Here is a 24,744-nt window from a genome sequence, read left to right on the forward strand (position 1 = left end):
GCAACTTTAAGTCCTCTCGGTTGAAGCGAATGCCGCGAATATTCCAATGAAGAAGTGCCATCAAGAGAAGAAAAAGAAAAGGAGAAGCAAGAAGGGGTCACCTTGAAGGCCGCTGAGGGCCTGGCTTCGAGTAGGCACTGATGCCGCTATCAATAGGCGGAGAGTCATCGTCCATTTTTTCAATAGGTTCGTCGGCCACCATGTTAAGATGGTCGGGAGGGGGAGCTTCCTCCACCAGTGAACGGCCAGATGTTCGGCTACCAGCGCTGCGGCCAGGCGAAACGGATGACGGCCTGGGACGGCAACTGCTGGGTGGCGCAGGAGAAGAAACGTGCCGTGGCGGAGAACTTTTCTTCCTATGAGCCTTCTTGGAAGGTCTTTTAGTTGAAGTACTGGTCAATGGCTGGGAGTTCGAGGTACGTAAGATGTCTTCACGGGACGGTTCCTTCTTGAAGGCTCGTGCATCTGACTTCTGGGTCTTAGTCTTGGCAGAAGCTGATGAAGGTGCTTGTGTCTTAGGGGTGACCGGAGGAAGAGGAGACGTTGACCGGGCGATCTTAGCACTGGCCGAACGGACGACCGTAGTGTTCAAGGTCAGATCGCATGTCTGTGTCGATACCTCCCTGGTAGGCCGAGGAGAGGCGAGGATGGTACCATATTTCCCCGCTGGGAGCAGCGTGGGCTTCCTACTAGCAAAAAGCTTGCGAGCTGCCAAGGTGGACACTTTCTCTTTGACCCGAATTTCCTGTATACAGCGTTCATCCTTACAGATGCGACAGTCACGAGAGGACGCTGCATGGTCACCCTGACAGTTCACACAACGAGGAGACGGAGGTGGACAGTCACCCTCATGGGCATCCCTGCCGCAAGTGACACATTTAGCTGCATTGGAACAAGACTGGCGAGTGTGATTAAAATGCTGACAATGGTAGCAGCGCGTAGGTGTCGGGACATAGGGGCGAACAGAAATAACCTCATAGCCCACTTTGATGCGCAACGGCAGCTGAACATTATCAAAGGTCAAGAAAAGTGTACAGGTTGGCACAAGATCATTGTCGACCTTTTTCATAACCCTTTAGACAGCCATCATGCCCTGCTCAGCGAGGAAAGACTGAATCTCCTCGTCAGTCAATTTGTCAAGTGATCTAGTAGATACCACACCATGCGACGAATTCAAAGTGCGGTGAGCCTCTACCCGGACAGGGAATGTGTACAGGAGTGTGGCCCAAAGGAGTTTTTGTGCCTGAAAGGCGCTCTCAGTTTCCAACAACAAGGTACCGTTACGCATCCTGGTACAAGACTTGACAGGTCCGGCTATGGGATCTGCGCCCTTCTGAGTAACGAAAGGGTTGACATAAAATTCTTTCCGTCCTCAGATCTAGAAACTACGAGGAAATTTGGGGCAGGTGGTAGTACTTTTGTCACCGATGGCTGGTCAAGTCTCCGTTTTTGGGCAGAAGTCAAGAGAGAAGAAGAAGAGAAATCCACTGTGGATGAATCCCCCATGATTGCCAGTGTCTCCGATGGCGCACTCCTTCCTTGTGGGGACCCTCTCAGAGGGTGCTCCCGCCTTAGGTGATTGTTTACACCTCAGGTCACACCTCCCGAGAAATGGACGGAGGGACCAATCAGCACGGTCGGAAGGTGTAAGTTCAGGCCATCACCCCTCCCCGGGCCTGGCCTTTACCAGGGAGTACGCACGGGCCCTGCTTGTCTACCCAGGGCAGGGAATTACGCTTTACCCCGTCACCAGCTACGCGTGCGAACGCGTGTGTCGGCCTTCAGGCATGCACAGGGAGGCAAGAAGAATAGGGAAAGAAAGGGAAAGAAAGGGAAAGAAAGGGAAAGAAAGGGAAAGAAAGGGAAAGAAAGGGAAAGAAAGGGAAAGAAAGGGAAAGAAAGGGAAAGAAAGGGAAAGAAAGGGAAAGAAAGGGAAAGAAAGGGAAAGACTGTCTCAAACGCCGAGGCGGAGACCATAGGGTGGACAAGAAGGCAAGGAGATGAAGACAACATAAGAAGTAAGGAAGACAGTGAGAGAGGGAGAAGGACAAAGAAAGGAAACAAAGGAAGGAAGAAACCAGAATAAGCGAAAAACCAATATGACCACAAATGTAAGTCATTGAACCGTCCGTCTCCGGACGCAGGCGCAAACTACCCCCTTGAGGGTGAGGGACTCCTTTTAGTCGCTTCTTACGACAGGCAGGAGTACCTCGAGCCTATTCTTACCCCGACCCGCAGGGGTATGCATGTTTGTGTAGCTACCTCCCTGGTAGGCCGAGGAAAGGCGAGAATGTTACCTGCCGGGAGCACAGTGGGCTTTCTGCTATTGAATAACTTGCAAGCAGCCAAGGTCCACACCTTCTCTTTCACTCGAATTTCCTGTATACTTTTCTCTTCTTTGTGGATGAGGCAGTCACGAGAGGAGGCAGCATGGTCGCCCATACAGTTGCAATGAGGGGACAGAGGTGGACAGTCACCCTCAAGGACGTCCCTGCCACAGGTAACGCATTTAGCTGCGCTTTAACAAGACTGCCGTGTATGGTTAAACCGCTGACATTGGTAACACCTTGTAGGGCTGGGTACATATGGCCGAACAGAAATGATCTCATAGCCTGCTTTAATTCATGAAGGCAATTGCACATTGCGAATGTCAGGAATATGGTTCGGGTGGGTATGAGGTCCTTGTCGACCCTTTTCACAACCCGATGGACGGTCGTCACTCCCTGATCACAGAGGAAAGACAGAATCTCCTCATCAGTTAGTCCGTCGAGTGACCTGTTATACACCACGCCATGTGATGAATTCAAGGTGCAGTGGGCCTCCACCCGTACAGGGCATTACTCTGTACACCACTAACACTCGCTACAGAAATGTATGACTTCTAAGGAGCTGTTAGACAACTGTATCCAATTATCCAATTCCTTTTAACTCCTTACGCTCACCCACTGTGCTAGGTGGACTGCTGGTAGTACTTTTGAACTCAAGAGTGACAGAGCCTGTCCATCAGTTCATGAGGTCTGCCTGGTCTTAATTTAGCTGTGGTTAAACCATAATGTTTCCACTTCACAACTGGATCACAGACAGTCGAGTGGGCAGTTCTTGAATGATTGAAGAGTCCCCGATGGACTCGTGGACTCGTTACTCTGGTGACATCCAATGAGTAGACCATATTCGAAGTCGCTCAGTTCTCCTCACCAAGTTAGCCAGCTGTTAGTGCTTCTCCACTGACAACACAATACTCCCCCTCCTTTTAAACTGGCAGGTCCGGCACTCACAATATCCAGCGGTCAGTTCCTCACTACGTAGGGGAGTCATTTGAATACTGTTGATCCCATAGTGTATATACTGGGAAGTGAGTGAGAATTCCAAGGCCTTTAAAAAGGCCTGTGAAAGAGGTACCCTTATCTATTTTATCAAAGATTTTTCCTGCTTTCTTCTGCTTAACAAATGCTATTTACTTTTGATGCACTGCCCCAGGAGACAATTCCATAAGACAACAGGGAGTGAAAAAGGGAATATTGGTAAGTAACGCCAATAAAGTTTATTAGGTGTCAATACAAAAAAAATTACAAATGAACTTACATCTTTCACCTACTTTTCTACATAGTCATCAATATTCTCAACACATTTCTCCCACCATGGTACCAGTTTCGATATGCCCTGTTTGTAGAGGCCCGTTTGGTTGGAGTACATCCATATGCAGACTGCTGATTTTACTTCAACATCTGTTGCAAAGCTTTGGTAGGCCACAAATTTCTTCTTGGGACCAAACTAATGAAACTCTGAAGTGCAAAGCCCGGATGCATGGTGGATGCTTGGGCATCTCCCATTCAAATTTGCACATTTTCTCACTAACAGGAGCAGCAACATGAGGGTGAGCGTTGTCACAATAAAGTTTGACACCATAAGCATTACTGTTGTTGTGTTTGTCACTAACGACACACCATGCATGTCCAGACTACTGTCAAAAGCAGACTGAGTCACTTTGCTTTTTTTTTTCGTACTGGGGAACCAGCATCTTTCCAATTCATAGAGGTCTGCTCATTACAGGCGTGTATTGGTACACCCACGACTCATCACTGATGACAATTCCTTTCAGAAAGTCACACCCTTCTAATGTGTAGTGCATTAAGTGAGCCAAGCTTGTCATCATTTGCTGGCCCTTGTGGTTCTCTGTCAGGTTCTTAGGCACCCAACAAGCATTAACTTTACAAAATTTCATAATGTCATGAACAATATCTTACACTGCACCATTGGAAACACTGAACTGCTGAGACAAGATTCACAGTTGCACATGCTGGTTGTTCAAAATTGTTGCCGCAATGGCTCCAATGTTCTGTGGGCTTGCAGCTGCTACAGCCACCTGGAGGGTGGCAAATCACTAAGGTTCACATGGTCCTCCTTCACGAATGCACACCATCTGGAAACATTGCTATCGCCCATACAGCCACCCTCGTACATGCCATGTATATCCTTGTGAATTTCACTCTTTTTATGCCATGTGGCCCACAAATATCTAACTAGACTTTGCTGCTCTTCACAAGTTGACGACAGTAGCATATGCAACATTTTTGTTTCATAGTTCACGCTTCTCTCACTAGATATGCATACGAAAACAAAATAACCTCTGTAGCACATACTACAAACTATATCATCATGAAATTTCAACATTCCAGCTGCAACACAAGAGCAGCAAAAAATTATTGTGTTCTACTTTCCGATCTTCCCTCGTATGCACAAAGAGCCAATACCCTTGCCAGTTGGTTGAGAATCAGGAGACTAAAGAGCTTTATCAGTCCCTCAGCCCAGGGGTAGATCATGTGGAGTTCGTGATGTCTGCCAGGAACCTGTTATGATGATGAGTGTGTAGGAGCAGTAAAGTTGAGGCAATTCAGAGCAATTGGGAGCAATATTGATGTCAGAGATGAGAAATAATTTACGGAGAAGTATATGGAGCAGACCATTATGTAGGTCAGAGCTGACGAGAAGGAAATTATCCATGCCATTTCAAAGGAACCATCCTGGCATTCGCATGGAGTGATTTAGGGATATCATGGGTAACCTAAACCCGGATGGCCAGACCCACGTTTGAACTGTTGTCCTCCTGAATACAAGTCCAGTGTGCTAACCACTGTGTCACCTTGCTAGATCTGTAAAAGTGAGAATGCCAAAAATGTATTGGACACCAATTGGACTATAAATAATAAAAACAGTATGAGACAGAGATAAATAAAGCAGCACATAGGTCACCCCCACCCTCTGAATGTTAAGGAAGCTGTCCCACCCACAGCTACCCCACTCCCAATCCGTTGTAGTTGTAGCATAAAAGGGTACCCACTACTTAATGCAGTATTACTGCTACAATGGAAAATTAATTGTGGCCAGAATAGGTGAGGGAGACTGAAAAGCAATTAACACACAGTAAGAGAGGGAACAGTAAAACAGGCAACTGGCAAAGAAGGCGGGGTTGAGAGTAGAGAGAGGTGATCTGCTCCTAATCTACTTCAGAGAGTAATCAATAACTCGAAATAATGGAGCATTAGAGTAAAGATTATATGGCAGGTTCTATGCCCTAAGTATCACGCTCAAGGAAACATCTCCAAAACTGCAAAAAATGTTCTGTAGATCATGCATATACGGATTCACATATCTTACTAAAGTGTGCAGTTTTTCTTAGTCATGAAAAAAAAAGATAAATTCTTCAGAACATTGCATTAACGCAGAAAACACTTGGCACCCTCTACTGATGTAAATGATAATGGAGTAGAGGAAGTCAAAAAGCAGCAATTTGATGTAGGACACTTGGGATCTGTCAAGTCGGAAAACAATCTCAAATGGCATACAAAAATTACCTAACCTACACCAAGTGTAGGTCATGCAAGATTTTCAATATTCTCTTGCCCTGTCTGTGCAAACTATTAGTCCTAGAGAAAAAATGAGTAGAAACTTTTTTATAGGAAATTTAATGTAGTTTAATTTTGTACTGGGACACTTTCACAGAAGACCACATTTTTCACATTATTCAAGAAAAACATACAACAGTTACTTTCAAATGCACCCCCACCCTAATATTGATGTCAGAGATGTGAAATAATTTACATAGAAGTAAATGGAGTGGACCAGTATATACATCATCTTTTATCTGTGTATATTACACATTTGCATGTTACATCCTCCCACATGAGATGAGGGAGAAAGACTGGCAGGAGAAGCGGTACACAATCTGGGTGTAGGAGTGGCGAGGACAGAAGAAAAATTAACAGGAGGTGAGAAACAGGTTAGCAGAGGGTTTGGCCTGGAGAATTGCGAGAGCACAGGTTATGCTAGAGAGAATTCCCAGCTGTGCAGTTCAGAGAAGCTAGGGTTGAAAGGGAGTATCCAAATGGCTCGCATAGTGTAACAGTTGCTGAAGGTATCTGGTTGTGGCATGCAGCATATTCAGCAACTGGATGATGAAGTCTGCATTTTGCCATACTCTCTAACAGGAAGATGAATGTTGTCATCAGGGAAGAACAGGGAGTGAAAAATGAGCAGATGCTTGTGTTCTTTATTCATTTCTGTCTTTTTTTTTTCTTTTTTACAGTCCACACTTATTTCCAAATGTCATAGATGATTCTGACTTCATTTTGTAGAGTTTGGGTACATTTCTTCTTACTTTAGTTCTGAAGGTTCTATGCGTTTTCCTGTCAATGTAATTAAATCTTTCTACTTCTTTTTGTATGTCCATTTCTGTCATGAAAGACGCGATACTTTCCCAGAGTTGAATGAGTTTGTTTTCAATTTTCTGATAATTTAGTATTATTTTGCTGGGAATTGGCTTCTGGCCACTGAAAGACATAACTTCTGTTTTCCTTGAAGATTTAAACAGGTTATATTCCTTTGCGGCTGTGCATAAAATATTAACAGTTGTCTGGAGAGTGTTCTCTTTTCCAAGGAAGTCATATGTAATGATTATTGAAATAGACAAATATTTATCTGGGGCATATTTGTCTAGAAACAGCAATTCCTTTACCTGCTGGTAAACCAGAAAATTGCTGTAGCCAAAACTATACCAACTGGTTCTGGAAATATGTACCCCAGCTATGACAGTCCCCTGTGAGTATCTTTTCAAAACCAGGACAAATATGCACTGAGGAAAGAAACTGACTCACTTCCCACCATTTAGTGGGAGATGCCCAACCTAAACAACCCCAAAGCTAGAGTAAAACATTATAGCTGAGAATAAACACCCTTTTCACACAAAAAAACAGTCAGTTCAATTGCACATAAATTGTCAGCCAATATTACGCAAGGACTTCAGAAGGCCATGCTTAGCATGGAAATCCAGGAGGAGGCAGCATTCCACTAAGATATGAGCTAATGCATGCACAGCTTGACAACCACAATGCAGGGGTGTCTTGTAACATAAAATAAAACTATGGGTTAATCTAGAATGGGCAATGTGAAAGCAGCTAGGAGGGTACATTCTTTCCAGGAGGAAAGGAAGGAGGAGCATCATGCAGCAAGTCTTAGACTGTCACATGTTGCTCCATCTCCAAGTGAACAAAGTCCTTATTTGCACCCGCAAATCGGCACCGGCGATTGTCAAAGCGGATTTGGTGCAAATAATCAATACTTTAGCCAAATGATCAGCCATTTCATTCTCTGCAAGGGGTGCAGGAAAACAAGAGAAGTACATGCTAAGGTTAGGTGGACGTCCTGGCAGAGAGCTGACAGTTGCTTTCCAAATGGTAATTCCACCCGAGAGCAGGAGTCAGGGAACAATGTCCCTTGAAAGCAAAAAGAACGTAATAAGCTGCATGATGATGGAATTGTTGGATGGTGACTGCATAAATGAGCAACAGCTGGTACCGTTGGAGCTGAAGAGGGAAGATTTCCACTTCAGCAAGGTGACTTGTCTATGGGACTAGTCCAGAAGGTGCCACAAATAGGTCAAGCACTATGATGATTGATTGGGTCACAGAGCCATAAACTTGGCAACCACTGTCCAGTCAGGACAAAAGAAGGATGCCATAAAAACAGAAGAGTAGCACGATCCACACACCGAAGAAGCCTTTACTTATGAATATGGGGCAGCAAAGTAAGCTCTTTATGAAAGAGGAGGTCAAAAACATTGGAATGTGACAACATCCAAGTGCTAGGTGGCCAAGTAGAGTTCCGAGTCAGGATGGAGTGTGGCAAGACGACAGAAATTCACGACCGCATTGTGGCAGGAGATAACTGGAAACCACGGGAGATGGTCCAAACAATGTCTCTTCGGACTGCCACTTGTAACTGGCATTTGGTCAATGCTTCCGAGTGAGAACTGTATCACATGTAAAAAACATCGATATACAGCAGTGACCAGCCACCCCACGAAGGTCATTAGTCAATTTATGGCGATGAGGGAGTGAGTGACACTCAGCAAGGAGAGCTCTGTAGTACACTGTTCTCTTGGGCCCATGGGGAGCTGAATGAAGTACCAACTCTAACCTGGAAAACTAGAAGGATGAAAACTGCTGAATAAAAGTCAGTAAAGAGCATTGAAACCATCAGTACTGGAGGATCAGTAAAATGTGATAGTGCCTAGCAGTGTTATACTTCTTATGAAGGTCAAAAAAAGACTGCAATGGGTGTTGGTATTTAGAAAAAAACCTGTTGGATTGCAGTTTCCAACCTAACCACACAGTCAATTATGGTTTGTTGCTCCCAAAAACCACAGACAGAGTGACACAAGACACCAATATTTGAGAGCCCAGCATAATCTGCAGGCAACTATCCCTTCAAGCAGTTCATGCTGATCGGTTGATGGCTGCCAGCATAGATTGCATTTGGCCTGACTTAAGGATTGGAGGATGATACTATTGCAAAGGGAAGACTATCTATTCCAGTCAACTGATCTTTCAACACCTTTGCCATCTCTCAGAATTACAGTGCCATCGGCAAACAAAGTTTTATATTTTTGCTTCTCTCTGAATTTTAATTCCTTCTCCAAATTTTCCTTTACTGGTTGCTCAGTGTATAGTTTGAATATCATGAGGGGATACTACAAATCTTGTCTCACTCCCTTCTAACCTACTGCTCCCTTTCATGTCCTTTGCCTCGGTTTCTGAGAAATTTTAGATAACCTTTCATTACTTTTATTTTATCCCTGCTACATTCAGAATTTTAAAGGGTATATTCTAGTTAACATCACCAAAAGCTTTCTCGAAGTCTGGAAATGCTTTATATACACAATTTTATCTTTCTTCCACCTACCTTCTACGATAAGTTATAGGGTCAATATTGATCTTAAGTTTACCTACATTTCTCTGGAACCCAAACTGACTTTACTCCAGGTAATCTACCACTTTTGCCACTGTTCTGTATATAATTCAAATGAGAATATTGCAACAATTACTTACACTTCTGATTCAGTAATATTTACATGCCCACCATGTAATTGTGATTATTACATTGTTCTTAAATTCTAAGAGTATTTCACCAGTCTAGTACCTTACACATTAGGTGGAATAATTTACTCATGGCTGGCTCTCCCAAAAATCTCAATAAATCTAAGTGAATTTCGTTTATTACAAGGATCTTTACTTTGGATCTTTGAAATTCTTCTCACAGTTTCATATCAACCATTTTATCTTCATCTATTTCCTCTTCCCTTGACTTTTTGTTTATTTCCCTTCTATAGACATTTTATACATTCCTTCCACGAATCAATCTTCTGTGTTTTGCTTAGTACTGGCTTGCCACCCGAGCTCTTAATATACATCCTTTGGTCTAGCAGGGTTGAAATCTTGAAAACCAGACACAGAGACTCAAGTTTCAGAGAGATGGATCCGGCCATCTCGTACACTTAGGTTTAGTCACCCAGTAATAAGGCACTGTTTAGTCAGGTACCCATGAACAAGAGTCTACTACTACATTCAACGCCACATAAGGTAAGAAGCTGGGGAAATGGACTTAGCAGTAAGTAGGTCTAGCTAAAAAGCAACCTCTAGCTGACACTAACTGTAAAGATAGTTTGGCTGTGGCACCTCCACAATGATCACTATGGGTACTATTTAGTGATATTATTGTTGGATAAACAGACCCCTCTTCAGATCGTCCCGCCCTTCTTAAAAGGATAATTTTTCTGAGCCCTTGCTTTAGGGTGTGGGGGCAAGGTAGTGGGCAGAAGAGTTGAGATTAGCTGGATATATTTTGATGCAACCTAAGACAGACAGCTGGCGAACATGGGTATACCTATCTCTAGGATAGAATGTGGCACCCTTTAAATTGATGCAATAATGTTAAAGTGTGAACAAATGCACCAGAAATAGTAAACTAAAAAATTTGGAGCACATACAAACACTAAACAGAATACAGTATTTTCACTAGCTTTCCAGCTCGCTCTCTTTCTATTCCAAAAGTACACACATTCACACACAATAAAACACCCAAATGCTGGCCGAGGCAAGGCTGACCATCAATCATCAGTAGCAGTTGCCTGGGCAGATAGAGGAAGGGGGTGGAGGGGTAGGGAAGGATGCAAGAGGCAAGGAGGGAGGAACAGGAAGGGGAGAGCAAGGTCTTTTGACAGATGAATCAGTGGCTGCACAACAAGACAAAAGTTCAGAGAGGAGGAGGAGGATATTAGTGTTTAACGTCCCGTCGACAACGAGGTCAATAGATACGGAGCGCAAGCTCGGGTGAGGGAAGGAAATCTGCCGCGCCCTTTCAAAGGAACCATCCCGGCATTTGCCTGAAGCGATTTAGGGAAATCACGGAAAACCTAAATCAGGATGGCCGGAGACGGGATTGAACCGTCGTCCTCCCGAATGCGAGTCCAGTGTGCTAACCACTGCGCCACCTCGCTCGGTAAAAGTTCAGAGAGTAGAGCATATAAGAGGTAGACAGACAAACTACAGGGGATGGAAAGGAAGGGATGGGAGGAAAGGAGAGACGGGGAAGAAGAAAGGATGGGAAGACAAAGGGAGTGGGGTGAAAACTGGGGTAAGAAGAGTAGAAAGAAAAGAGAGAGAGAGAGAGAGAGAGAGAGAGAGAGAGAGATGCCCACATAGGTAGGTTAGGGAGGAAGACTGGGAGGGGAAGCAGACACAATCTGGATGAAGGAGGGTGGGGACAGAATACAACAGGAAAAATTAACAGGAAGTGGAAAACCTCCTATCAAACGGTTTGGCCAGGAGACTTCTTGTGAGAGCACAGGTTATGCTAGAGGCAGAATTCCTGACTGTGCTTTTCAGAGAAACTAGTGCTGGAAGGGAGTATCCAAAGCCCTGGTGAAAGAAGTGGTTGGGCTCTTCAAGGCTAGGGTGATAGTGTGTGATCAGAGAAACAATGGTAGTGGCTGATTAACTGGTTTACTGGTATCAGGAGGAGGAGATGGCACAAGAAGTCTGTCTGTGGATGAGCTGGATATGCTACTGTCTCCCAATAAAGGTTTTGGTAAGGTTACAGTATGTTTCCCCCCATGAACCATGGACCTTGCCGTTGGTGGGGAGGCTTGCGTGCCTCAGCGATACAGATGGCCGTACCGTAGGTGCAACCACAACGGAGGGGTATCTGTTGAGAGGCCAGACAAACATGTGGTTCCTGAAGAGGGGCAGCAGCCTTTTCAGTAGTTGCAGGGGAACAGTCTGGATGATTGACTGATCTGGCCTTGTAACATTAACCAAAACGGCCTTGCTGTGCTGGTACTGCGAACGGCTGAAAGCAAGGGGAAACTACAGCCGTAATTTTTCCCGAGGACATGCAGCTCTACTGTATGATTAAATGATGATGGCGTCCTCTTGGGTAAAATATTCCAAAGGTAAAATAGTCCCCCATTCGGATCTCCGGGCGTGGACTACTCAGGAGGACGTCGTTATCAGGAGATATATATATATATATATATATGTTTTGGTTTTAGGGCGCAAAACTGCTATGGTCATTAGCGCCCACCCCGTGACTTAGGAAACAGTAAAAAAAAAAACGAAATTGAAAACCTGCAGCAATGGGAACAAAGTCATAAAATTGGAGAAACTAAAAGCAGGAGGAGGGCGTAAAAATCCACTATAGAAAGGGGTTGGTTGTCCCCAAAAATAGCTTCAAATGACTGACGTCATTTCACTGGCACTAATAACTGGAGAACGCGGTCGGCTAAGCGCGTGTCATCTGCTAAAATCGACAATAGAGCAGGCGATAGCTGTAGATGGGAGCGTAACGGATTAAAATAGGGGCATTCAATTAAAAGGTGTCTTACCGTCTACAGCTGAGAGCAGTGGGGACAGAGTGGGGGAGGATCGCCGCTTAAAAGATGTCGATGGCTACAAATACAGTGCCCTATCCGGAGTCTAGTTAAAATTACCTCCTCCCGACGACGCGTTCGGGAGGAAGAGGTCCAAGCACAAGGGAGAGCTTTCACTTCCCGCAATTTATTATGGGGAAGTGATGACCAATGCGCATGCCATAAATGAACAACACGACGACATAAAATGCTCCGGAGATCGGCGAAAGGAATCGATGGAATAGCTCGCCGAAGAAGAGAGACTGCAGCCTTGGCTGCAATATCGGCCGCCTCATTTCCACAGATACCAACGTGTCCCGGGAGCCAGAGGAACGCCACCGAGACGCCCCCCAGGTGGAGCAAGCGCAGACAGTCCTGAATCCGGTGGACCAGAGGGTGCACAGGGTAAAGAGCTTGGAGACTGAGGAGAGAGCTGAGAGAATCTGAGCAGATTACGTACTGTATCCGCTGATGGCGGCGGATGTAGTGGACAGCCTGGAGAACAGCGTAAAGCTCCGCAGTATAAACCGAACACTGGTCGGGAAGCCGAAAGTGATTTGGGGTGTCGCCAACAATATAGGCACTCCCTACACCTAACGATGTTTTCGAGCCGTCTGTGTAAATAAATGTGGCGTCCGTCATTTGTGCACATAGAGCAGCAAATGCCCAACTGTAAACAAGTGTAGGGGTACCATCCTTGGGAAATTGACAAATTTCACGGAGCAGGCAGATCCGGGGACAGAGCCAAGGCAGTGCTGTACCCCAAGTTGTCAAGAAGGTTTTAGGAAAGTGGAAGGAAAGAGAATGGAGCAGTTGACGGAAGCGGACTCCCGGGGGTAGTAGGGAAGACGAGCGGCCTGCATACCCTACATCAAAGGAGGCGTCGAAAAAAAGGTCATGGGCTGGATTTGCAGGCATGGAAGACAGATGGCTAGCATAACGACTCACAAGGACTGCTCGCCGATTGGACAGCATAGGTTCAGCAGTCTCAGCATAAAGGCTTTCCACAGGGCTAGTGTAAAAAGCTCCAGACACTAAACGTAATCCACGGTGGTGGATAGAGTCGAGACGCCGAAGAATAGACGGCCGAGCAGAGGAGTAGACTAGGCTTCCATAATCCAATTTTGAGTGCACTAAGGCGCGATAGAGGCGGAGAAGGACCACTCGGTCCGATGCCCAGGAGGTACCATTCAGGACTCGGAGGGTATTAAGGGATCGCAGACAGCGAGCCGAAAGATAGGAAACGTGGGAGGACCAGCACAGTTTTCTGTCAAACATAAGACCCAAGAATTAAGGCGTCGTCTGAAAACGGAAGGTTGACAGGACGTAGATGTATGGAGGGCGGAAGAAACTCCTTACGTCGCCAAAAATTAACACAAACGGTCTTACTGGGAGAGAAACGGAAGCCGGTTTCGATGCTCCAAGAGTGGAGGCGATCGAGACATCCTTGAAGACGTCGTTCAAGAAGGCTGGTCCGTTGAGAGCTGTAGTAGATCGCAAAATCATCCACAAAGAGGGAGCCCGAGACATCAGGAAGGAGACAATCCATAATTGGATTGATGGCAATGGCAAACAGTACAACACTCAGCACGGAGCCCTGGGGTACCCCGTTTTCTTGGGAGAAAGTACGGGAGAGAGTAGTGTTCACCGGCACCCTAAATGTGCACTCTGCCATAAATTCGCGAAGAAAAAGGGGCAGCCGACCTCGAAAGCCCCAAGAGAACAGTGTGCGGAGGATGCCCGTCCTCCAACAGGTATCGTATGCTCTCTCCAGATCAAAAAATATTGCTACTGTTTGGCGTTTCCGGAGAAAATTGTTCATGATATAAGTGGAGAGAGCAACAAGATGGTCAACGGCAGAACGATGCTTTCGGAATCCGCATTGGGCAGGTGTTAAAAGACTGCGGGACTCCAGCCACCACGCTAGACGGTAATTCACCATATGCTCCATAACCTTACAGACACTACTCGTGAGAGAAATGGGGCGATAGCAAGAGGGGAGATGTTTGTCCTTTCCAGGTTTCGGAACGGGAACGAGAATAGCTTCCCGCCATCGTCTGGGAAAAGTACTGTCGGTCCAAATTCGATTATAAAGGCGAAGGAGGTAATGCAGACTATGGGTTGATAAATGCAGCAACATTTGGACGTGGATACCATCCGGTCCTGGAGCGGAGGAGCGAGAAGAAGAGAGTGCATGTTGGAGTTCCCGCATGGAGAAAACAGTATTATAGCTTTCGCGATTTTGAGAGGAGAAAGCAAGAGGTCGCACTTCCGCTGCACGTTTCTTCGGGAGAAACGCTGGCGGGTAATTGGAAGAGCTCGAAATCTCAGAAAATTGCTGACCCAACGAGTTAGAAATTGCAACGGGGTTCACGAATGTATCATGCGCGACAATGAGCCCAGAGACCGGGGAGAAACTAGGCGCGCCTGAGAACCGTCGACGCCGACTCCAAACTTCCGAGGAGGGAGTGAAGGTGTTAAATGAGCTAATAAAGAATTTCCAGCTTGCCTTCTTGTTATCGCGGATGACGCGACGGCATCGCGCACGGAACTGCTTATAGCGGATACAGTTGGCCAAAGTAGGATGGTGGCGGAAAACGCGGAGAGCACGTCGCCGCTCACGTATTGCATCACGGCATGCCTCGTTCCACCAAGGAACTGGGGGGCGCCGGGGCAATTCGGAGGTGCGTGGTATTGAATGTTCCGCAGCCGTAAGAATAACATCGGTAATATGTGTGACCTCATCGTCGACGCTGGGAAAGTGACGGTCATCGAATGTCGCTAGAGACGAAAAAAGTGTCCAATCAGCTTGGGCAAACTTCCATTGTCACGGGCGCATGTATGGCAGTTGAGGCTGCAGTCTAAGGACACATGGAAAGTGGTCACTTGAGTGTGTATCATCAAGGGGGAACCATTCAAAGCGCCGAGCTAGCGGAACAGTACCGACCGCAAGGTCCAAATGAGATAAATTTGTCGTGGAGGCAGATAAAAATGTAGGGATCCCAGCGTTGAGGCAAACTAGACCCGCTTGGTGGAAGACGTCTAGCAATAGTGAGCCACGTGGACAAGGATGTGGAGATCCCCAAAGCGGGTGGTGGGCATTGAAGTCCCCAACCAGCAAATAGGGGGGTGGAAGCTGACCAAGAAGATCAAGGAGATCAGCTTGTGCCATTGGTGTGGACGATGGAATGTATACAGTACAAAGAGAGAACGTGTATCCGGAAAGGGAAAGACGGACGGCGACAGCTTGGAAGGAAGTGTTTAAGTGGATTGGGTGATAATGGAGAGTTTCATGGAGAAGAATCATGAGCCTTCCATGGGCTTGAGTGCCTTCAACAGAGGGGAGATCAAATCAGAGGGACTGAAAATGGGGGAGAACAAAGCGGTCATGGGGACGCAGCTTTGTTTCCTGAAGACAGAAGATGACCGGCGAGTAGGATCGTAAGAGGATCGACAATTCATCCCTATTGGCTCGAATGCCGCGGATATTCCAGTAGATAATGGACATGGGGTGAACAGAAAATGGAGGAATGTGACCAAAGTTGCTGTCAACTCAAAGACTGCTCGGAGCTAGCGACCGACAGCATGGAATGGCATTCAGCCGAAGGCAGAAGATCCTGATCCATAGGTTGGTCAGGAGCAGCTCCTGCCACCAGCGATCGGCCAGTTGACCGGCCACCAGCAGTGCGCCTCGGCGACACAGAAGACGGCCGAGGGCGATTTCCGCCAGGTGGTGCTGTAGATGGGACACGCCTTGGCGGAGAAGGAGAGGAACTGGGTTTCTTTGTAGCCTTCTTAGAAGTATGATGTTTAGATGAAGGGAGAACCGATGGTTGTGAAGTTGCGGTACGTAAAAACTTGTCACGAGTATGCTCTTTTTTGGAAGGCTTGGTGTCTGACTTTTGGGCTCGAGATTTAGCAGAACCCGATGAAGGGTTAGCCATAGAGTGGGCAGGCGAAAGTGGTGAGGTTGAACGGGCGATCTTTGCGCTGGCCGATCTGACGACCGTGGCACTGAAGGTGAGGTCGCAAGACTGCGTGGCCGCCTCCTTTGTTGGCCGAGGAGAAGCAAGGACAGTGCTGTATTTTCCTGTCTGAGGCACGGTGGGCTGGCGACTGGCGAATAATTTTCGAGCAGCAAAGGTCGACACCTTTTCCTTCACTCTGATTTCCCGGACGAGCTTTTCATCCTTAAAAACGGGGCAATCGCGAGAGGAAGCAGCGTGGTCACCCATACAGTTGATGCAGCGAGGGGATGGAGGTGGACAAGCACCCTCATGGGCATCCTTGCCACATGTAACACATTTGGCCGGATTGGAACAGGACTGGCTGGTGTGATTGAACCGCTGACACCGATAGCAACGCGTAGGGTTTGGGACATAAGGGCGAACGGAAATTATCTCATAGCCTGCTTTGATTTTCGATGGGAGTTGAACTTTGTCTAATGTCAAGAAGACAGTGCGGGTTGGAATGATGTTCGTGTCAACACTTTTCATAACTCTATGAACAGCCGTTATGCCCTGGTCAGACAGGTTGTGCTGAATTACTTCGTCAGACAATCCATCGAGGGAGCGTGTATAAACGACTCCACGCGAGGAATTTAAGGTACGGTGCGGTTCCACCCGGACAGGGAAGGTGTGGAGCAGAGAAGTACGCAGCAATTTTTGTGCCTGGAGGGCACTGACTGTTTCTAACAACAGGGTGCCATTCCGTAATCTGGAACAAGACTTTACAGGACCTGCAATTGCATCGACACCTTTCTGAATAATGAAAGGGTTGACCGTGGAGAAGTCGTGACTGAGAAACAACAAAGAACTGTGGCAACGATGGAAGAACTGTCTGTGGCTGAGACTCAGTGAACTTACATTTGTGGAAGACGTAGTGGAAGGTGAGGAAACCATTGCGGAAGAATCCCCCATGATTACCAGTGTCTCCGATGGCGCGCTCCTCCCTTGTGGGGGCCCTCACTGAGGGCACTCCCGCCTTAGGTGATTGTTCACACCTCAGGTCACACCTCCCGACAAACGGACGGAGGGACCAATCGGCTCTTTCGGAAGGTATCAGCTCAGGTAATCACCCCTCCCTGGGCCTGGCCGTTACCAGGGGTACGTACGTGTCCTACCTGTCTACCCAGGGCGGGGAATTACGCGTTACCCCGTCACCGGCTACACATGGAAGTGCGTGGGTCGGCCTTCAGACACGCACAGGGAGGAAAAAAGAGAAAGGGAAAGGAAAGAAGAGGGGTCTCAAACGCCGCAGCGGAGAAAAGTGCAGAGAGAAGCGGGAAGGAAAAGAGAAGGACAGAGGAAGGATGAAGACTTGCAAGTATACAAAGCAAGGAATTTGTAACAGTTTAGAGCATCCGTCTCCGGACGTAGGCACAAACCATACTCCCAGAGGGGGAGAAAGGGAAGGAAAGAGCAAGAGGTGAGGGGGGGCGAAGATGGGGGAGGGGGAAGGATGAGGAAAGGGAAGGTATGCAGCCCGGAAAGGAAGAAGGGCCACATTAGCTCGGGGTCCCGTGCTCGCTACGCACGTGTCCACAAAAGAGTTGTGAACCCCCTGGGGTGGTCATTATCAGGAGAAAGGAAACTGGCGTTCTACGGATCGGAGCGTGGAATGTCAGATCCCTTAATCGGGCAGGTAGGTTAGAAAATTTAAAAAGGGAAATGGATAGGTTAAAGTTAGATATAGTGGGAATTAGTGAAGTTTGGTGGCAGGAGGAACAAGACTTTTGGTCATGTGATTACAGGGTTATAAATACAAATCTCAAATAGGGGTAATGCAGGAGTAGGTTTAATAATGAATAAAAAAAATAGGAGTGCGGGTTAGCTACTACAAACAGCATAGTGAACGCATTATTGTGGCCAAGATAGACACGAAGCCCACGCCTACTACAGTAGTACAAGTTTATATGCCAACTACCTCTGCAGATGATGAAGAAATAGATGAAATGTATGACGAGATAAAAGAAATAAATTATTCAGGTAGTGAAGGGAGACGAAAATTTAATAGTCATGGGTGACTGGAATTCGTCAGTAGGAAAAGGGAGAGAAGGAAACATAGTAGATGAATATGGATTGGGGGCAAGGAATGAAAGAGGAAGCCGCCTTGTAGAATTTTGCACAGAGCATAACTTAATCATAGCCAACACTTGGTTCAAGAATCATAAAAGAAGGTTGCATACCCGGAAGAATCCTGGAGATACTAAAAGGTATCAGATTATATAATGGTAAGACAGAGATTTAGGAACCAGGTTTTAAATTGTAAGACATTTCCTGGGGCAGATGTAGATTCTGACCACAATCTATTGTGTTATGAACTGCAGATTGAAACTGAAGAAACTGCAAAAAGGTGGGAATTTAAGGAGATGGGACCTGGATAAACTAAAAAAACCAGAGGGTGTAGAGAGTTTCAGGGAGAGCATAAGGGAACAATTGACAGGAATGGGGGAAAGAAGTACAGTAGAAGAAGAATGGGTAGCTCTGAGGGATGAAGTAGTGAAGGCAGCAGAGGATCAAGTAGGTAAAAAGACGAGGGCTAATAGAAATCCTTGGGTAACAGAAGAAATATTGAATTTAATTGATGAAAGGAGAAAATATAAAATGCAGTAAATGAAGCAGGCAAAAAGGAATACAAACGTCTCAAAAATGATATCGACAGGAAGTGCAAAATGGCTAAGCAGGGATGGCTAGAGGACAAATGTAAGGATGTGGAGGCTTGTCTCACTAGGGGTAAGATAGATACTGCCTACAGGAAAATTGAATAGACCTTTGGAGAGAAGAGAACCACTTGTATGAATATCAAGAGCTCAGATGGCAACCCAGTTCTAAGCAAAGAAGGGAAGGCAAAAAGGTGGAAGGACTATATAGAGGGTTTATACAAGGGCGATGTACTTGAGGACAATATTATGGAAATGGAAGAGGATGTAGATGAAGACGAAATGGGAGATAAGATACTGCGTGAAGAGTTTGACAGAGCACTGAAAGACCTGAGTCGAAACAAGGCCCCGGGAGTACACAACATTCCATTTGAACTACTGATGGCCTCGGGAGAGCCAGTCATGACAAAACTCTACCATCTGGTGAGCACGATGTATGAGACAGGCGAAATACCCTCAGACTTCAAGAAGAATATAATAATTCCAATCCCAAAGAAAGCAGGTGTTGACAGATGTGAAAATTACCGAACTATCAGTTTAATAAGTCACAGCTGCAAAATACTAACGCGAATTCTTTACAGACGAATGGAAAAACTGGTAGAAGCCGACCTCGGGGAAGATCAGTTTGGATTCCGTAGAAATGTTGGAACACGTGAGGCAATACTGACCTTACGACTTATCTTAGAAGAAAGATTAAGAAAAGGCAAACCTACGTTTCTAGCATTTGTAGACTTAGAGAAAGCTTTTGACAATGTTAACTGGAATACTCTTTTTCAAATTCTGAAGGTGGCAGGGGTAAAATACAGGGAGCGAAAGGCTATTTACAGTTTGTACAGAAACCAGATGGCAGTTATAAGAGTAGAGGGGCATGAAAGGGAAGCAGTGGTTGGGAAAGGAGTAAGACAGGGTTGTAGCCTCTCCCCGATGTTATTCAATCTGTATATTGAGCAAGCAGTAAAGGAAACAAAAGAAAAATTTGGAGTAGGAATTAAAATCCATGAAGAAATAAAAACTTTGAGGTTCGCTGATGACATTGGAATTCTGTCAGAGACAGCAAAGGACTTGGAAGAGCAGTTGAACGCAATGGACAGTGTCTTGAAAGGAGGATATAAGATGAACATCAACAAAAGCAAAACGAGGATAATGGAATGTAGTCAAATTAAGTCGGGTGATGCTGAGGGAATTAGATTAGGAAATGAGACACTTAAAGTAGTAAAGGAGTTTTGCTATTTAGGGAGTAAAATAACCGATGATGGTCGAAGTAGAGAGGATATAAAATGTAGATTGGCAATGACAAGGAAAGCGTTTCTCAAGAAGAGGATGTTTGTTAACATCGAGTATAGATTTAAGTGTCAGGAAGTCATTTCTGAAAGTATTTGTATGGAGTGTAGCCATGTATGGAAGTGAAACATGGACGATAACTAGTTTGGACAAGAAGAGAATAGAAGCTTTCGAAATGTGGTGCTACAGAAGAATGCTGAAGATAAGGTGGGTAGATCACGTAACTAATGAGGAGGTATTGAATAGGATTGGGGAGAAGAGAAGTTTGTGGCACAACTTGACTAGAAGAAGGGATCGGTTGGTAGGACATGTTTTGAGGCATCAAGGGATCACAAATTTAGCATTGGAGGGCAGTGTGGAGGGTAAAACTCGTAGAGGGAGACCAAGAGATGAATACACTAAGCAGATTCAGAAGGATGTAGGTTGCAGTAGATACTGGGAGATGAAGAAGCTTGCACAGGATAGAGTAGCATGGAGAGCTACATCAAACCAGTCTCAGGACTGAAGACCACAACAACAACAACAACAGTATATTTTGACAGTGCCTGCTTTCCACTGCTGATAAGGCATCCATGGGTGGTGAGGCTGTAAGGAAGAGAATTTTTGGCATGTAAACCTTTCTGGAATTCTACCTTCTAACCTGGCCTCACTTACTTTCCCTAAATCCCTCTCTGCTGGGTCCCACATCAGTCCTATGGAACTCAGATCTATCCGCAACCCAAAAACCAACCCCAACTTTACTGTTCCCACAGATAAAAGCTCAATCACAATGGCTACAAGCTGTACTGACAATGTGGCTGAGAGTCTCCATGAACTTTCGAACACATCTGCATAAAAACCTTACAGCCAGTCATGCCATCTCAGAAGCCAACAGGACCTCCAGCAGCTCAAGGCCTCAGGTCCATTCCAAAACAGAGATCTGAATCCATTTCTTTTATCCCACTAACAATTCCCCCCATGCAATCCTACCTTTTACCTACTCCCCAGGCCCAACCCCATAGGTCTACCTGACAGTCACCCTATTGCAGCTGGACACAATGCTCTCACAGAATGAAACTCTGCCTTTGTTGACCAATATCTCCTAACTATTGCTCGTAATCTCCCAACCTGCATTCAAGACAACACTAACTTCCTTCAATGCCTTTCCACAGTTCCTGTCCCATTACTTCCACATTCCTTGTTGTCCACTGTGGATCTGATGTCCTTATATGCAAACATGGCTATAAGATAATACCTTTCCAAGTGTCCTACTGCCAAGTCCACCACCTCTTTCCTACTCCTCCTAGCCAACCAATCCTGACTCAATTATTTCACTTTCAAATGCCAAATCAATAAACAAATACTTGTGTGGCATCATCCTATGCCAATTTAGTTATGGGCCATCAGGAGGAATCCTACCTATCCAGTCAACACCTAAACAACCCTTGTCTGGTTCAGATTCATTGATGACATTTTCACCTCATGGCAGGACCAACCTTTGCTTTTTCCTCCATAACCTCAATATCTAATCTCAAAATCACTTCACAGCAAGAGCTGTAGAAATACACTGATAACCTGACCAGAGTCTTTACTGGGAAACACTATCCTATCCAGCTCATCCAAACAGGTCTCCGATACAATCTCCTCCTCTCACAACAGTAAAGCAGCCATCAAACAGCACTACTTTAATCACACACTAGCACCCTAGCCTTGAAAAGCTCAACCATATCCTTCACTTAGGCTTTGATTATGTCTTATGCTGTGAGGTAAGAGATATCCTACCCAAAGTCCCCCACATAACCCAAAGTACTGTTCTGCCATTTACCCAACATATAGAATATCCTTGTTCATCCCTATTCCAATCCTGCTCCCAATTCTGCACTCCATGGATCATTCTGTTATGATTTATCCAGGTGTAAGACGTGTCTCATACACCCCCTGACCAACACCAACTGCAGTATAGTCACATGCATTTTGTACCCTATAAAATGCAGGGTCACATACGAAAGCAGCCATGTGACATATAAGCTATGCTGCAATTACTGTGCAGCACTATGTGGGCATGACACGTAACTATCTATTCACATGAATGGTCACCACCTAACTGTGGCAAAATGCAAACCTGACTATTCGCTGAACATGTTGCTCACCAAACACTAATGGCTTCAACAGCTGCTTTTGGATACTCCATTTAAGCAAAATCTCTCTCAACTAAGTAGGTTGGAATTGTTGCTCCAGCATGACTTGCACTCTTGCAATCCTCCTAGCCTAAACCTCAACTGATCTGTTTGCCATTTCTTCACCTTACCTTTTCCCTTCTCTAATCTGTCCCCATACCACCTCCTACATTCAGATTGTGTACTGTGTCCTCCTATCCCTATTTCTCCTCCTATCGCTTCCTCTCTTTCCCTCCCTATCTCCATCTTTCTCTCCTATCCTCCCATCTCTTCCCCCCCCCCCCCTTCCCCACAATCTACATGCTCTGCACTGTGAACTCTCCTCATCTTGTTGTGCAGTCACTGATTCGTCTACTGAAAGACCTGCTTCACACCGTCCCATTACCACCTCCCCCTCACATATCCTCCTCTACCCCATCTCCACCTCCACCTAATCAGGCAACTGCTATCAATAATCAACAGTCACTCTCACTGTGGCCACCAGTATGAGCATTTGGGTGTATGTGTGAACTTTTGCTAAAGAAGGAGCAACAGCTCAAAAGATAGTGTAAATATTGTATTCTGTCAAGTGTTTCTGTGCATCACAGATCGGTCAGCTATAGGCAAGTGTTTGCCTTTCCTTTATTTTACATATTATTCCATCCATTAATTTCCATTGTTGTAAATTATAACACTGTTTGCTACCCATTTCACACTTAAATTTTCTTAACATTTTGATTATAAACAAAAGAAACAATCTTTCCTATGATGTATAACTTATTTCTGACTACTGACTAACTCATGAATATGTTATGTAAGGTTATGATCATTAACAATAGCTGAACAGCGTAGTCACACACAAAATACCCTAAAAGTTTAATAGGATACCATACAACTTTGTTATTTTAATATGGCGTGTGTGTGTGTGTGTCTCCCAAGTCCCTTTGACAAATTACAAATTTCATATATATTTAGTGCTATTACTTATGTACACTTCATAAGCAGTTCTGCAGTTTTTGTCTCTGATAATCTAAAAGTTTGATCCATCCAAAAAAACGTGATAGAATCTCATAACAGAAACAAAGAAACACACTAAATACAGAAATAAAAGTGCTGGAAGTAGTCATGCTGAAAGCTATAGTTAGATAAGAACTTAAGCTAATAGATTATTTACCTGAACTTGAGCTGATAGTTAATACCTGCAACAACACTACTCCAGGAAATATTATAGTGATACTACCAGTTAACTTCTGGCAATACAAATCCCCCTACTTTACACAATGTATATTTCAAAATATAAAGTTTTATGGATAACTGTTCAAATCCAAGTTTCCCTGTTCTGGCATAATGCCATCAAACTCCAAGATCATGCCACATGAATCAATCAAGACCTCCCATCAAATACTGTCATCTACAACGAAATGTGATTGCATCAATAAACACATCGTAATTTATCAACGCAATTCAGAGCTGCACAACCACGTCACTGACAACCATATTTACTTCTTTCAAACATTATCTACAGTAGGAAGTTACAGTACATGAGTCTCATCCCTTACGTGAATATTCGTAATTCCAACAATCAAACATGTAGGTGTCTTATTGGGCTCTGTAGTTCTTGACAGTGGTTCACAATGCTTCACTATGTAACTAACAAACGTGTTTAAGGATATATGCCAAACACAGTATATAAACAAAGCCAAACGTTGCCATGAAACTTACCAAGTACCAAAACTGATTTACAGGAGGGGAGTTTGGTGTTTCCTCTCGTTTGAACTTCGGCTAGTATCGCAGACCTACAAGCACAGTAATATACACTTAGAACAAACATTCCTTTTCAAGTATCATCAAATAAATACACGTATAAACCGTCTACGTGCTGCTGGGAAGAAATTTGGAATTGATTTGTGTATGTTATACTAATCAACAAGGTTAATTGTCAGCTTGCAGCAGAAGAACACCACGCGATACACACAACAATAGTTTATGCGAAAATCTGAAGCGTAGGGATGTACAAATACTTAATGAAACCTATATACCATAAGTTCTCTTCACTGTCAGTTTCTTCTTTCTTTTTGACGATAAACCCATTCACTTCAACACTCTCACCAATCGGCGCCATGATTGACAGCAAAGATACTTTGACAGTACACTGGCAGCGACGACACTTCTCCCACTCCCTGTTACGTGACCAGCAACAAAAGCGGAGCTGAGTCACATGCTACAAAAGGTGAGAATAACTGCCGATCTGCAGTTCCTGCCTGAGGACTGGAACTGAATGTACGAAATTTGGATTACTGATTAAATAAATCTGTATCGGAACGAAATCTAGAAAGAAAATATTGGACAAAAATGGGAAACGGTAACGTGAATTCGTGGCCTACGTAATTATGACAAAAAAGCTAATGATGTCATCAGCAATTACT

General features: G+C 45.0%; 1 protein-coding gene across 1 annotated transcript in view; it reads right to left on the reverse strand.

Moving 5' to 3' along the window:
* Positions 1–24,499, reverse strand: part of LOC126191432 (cytoplasmic dynein 1 light intermediate chain 2) — a 99,651-nt gene extending 75,152 nt beyond the window's left edge. The window contains exons 1-2 of the mRNA XM_049932308.1: positions 24,358–24,499; positions 24,041–24,114 (exon numbers count right to left, since the gene is read on the reverse strand). Coding sequence (XP_049788265.1) covers positions 24,041–24,114; positions 24,358–24,440 — 157 coding nt within the window. The 5' untranslated portion in view covers positions 24,441–24,499. The remainder of the gene's footprint in view (positions 1–24,040; positions 24,115–24,357) is intronic.
* Positions 24,500–24,744: the final 245 nt, after the last annotated feature.

The sequence above is a fragment of the Schistocerca cancellata genome, chromosome 6 (assembly GCF_023864275.1).
Source record: "Schistocerca cancellata isolate TAMUIC-IGC-003103 chromosome 6, iqSchCanc2.1, whole genome shotgun sequence".
NCBI lineage: Eukaryota > Metazoa > Arthropoda > Insecta > Orthoptera > Acrididae > Schistocerca > Schistocerca cancellata.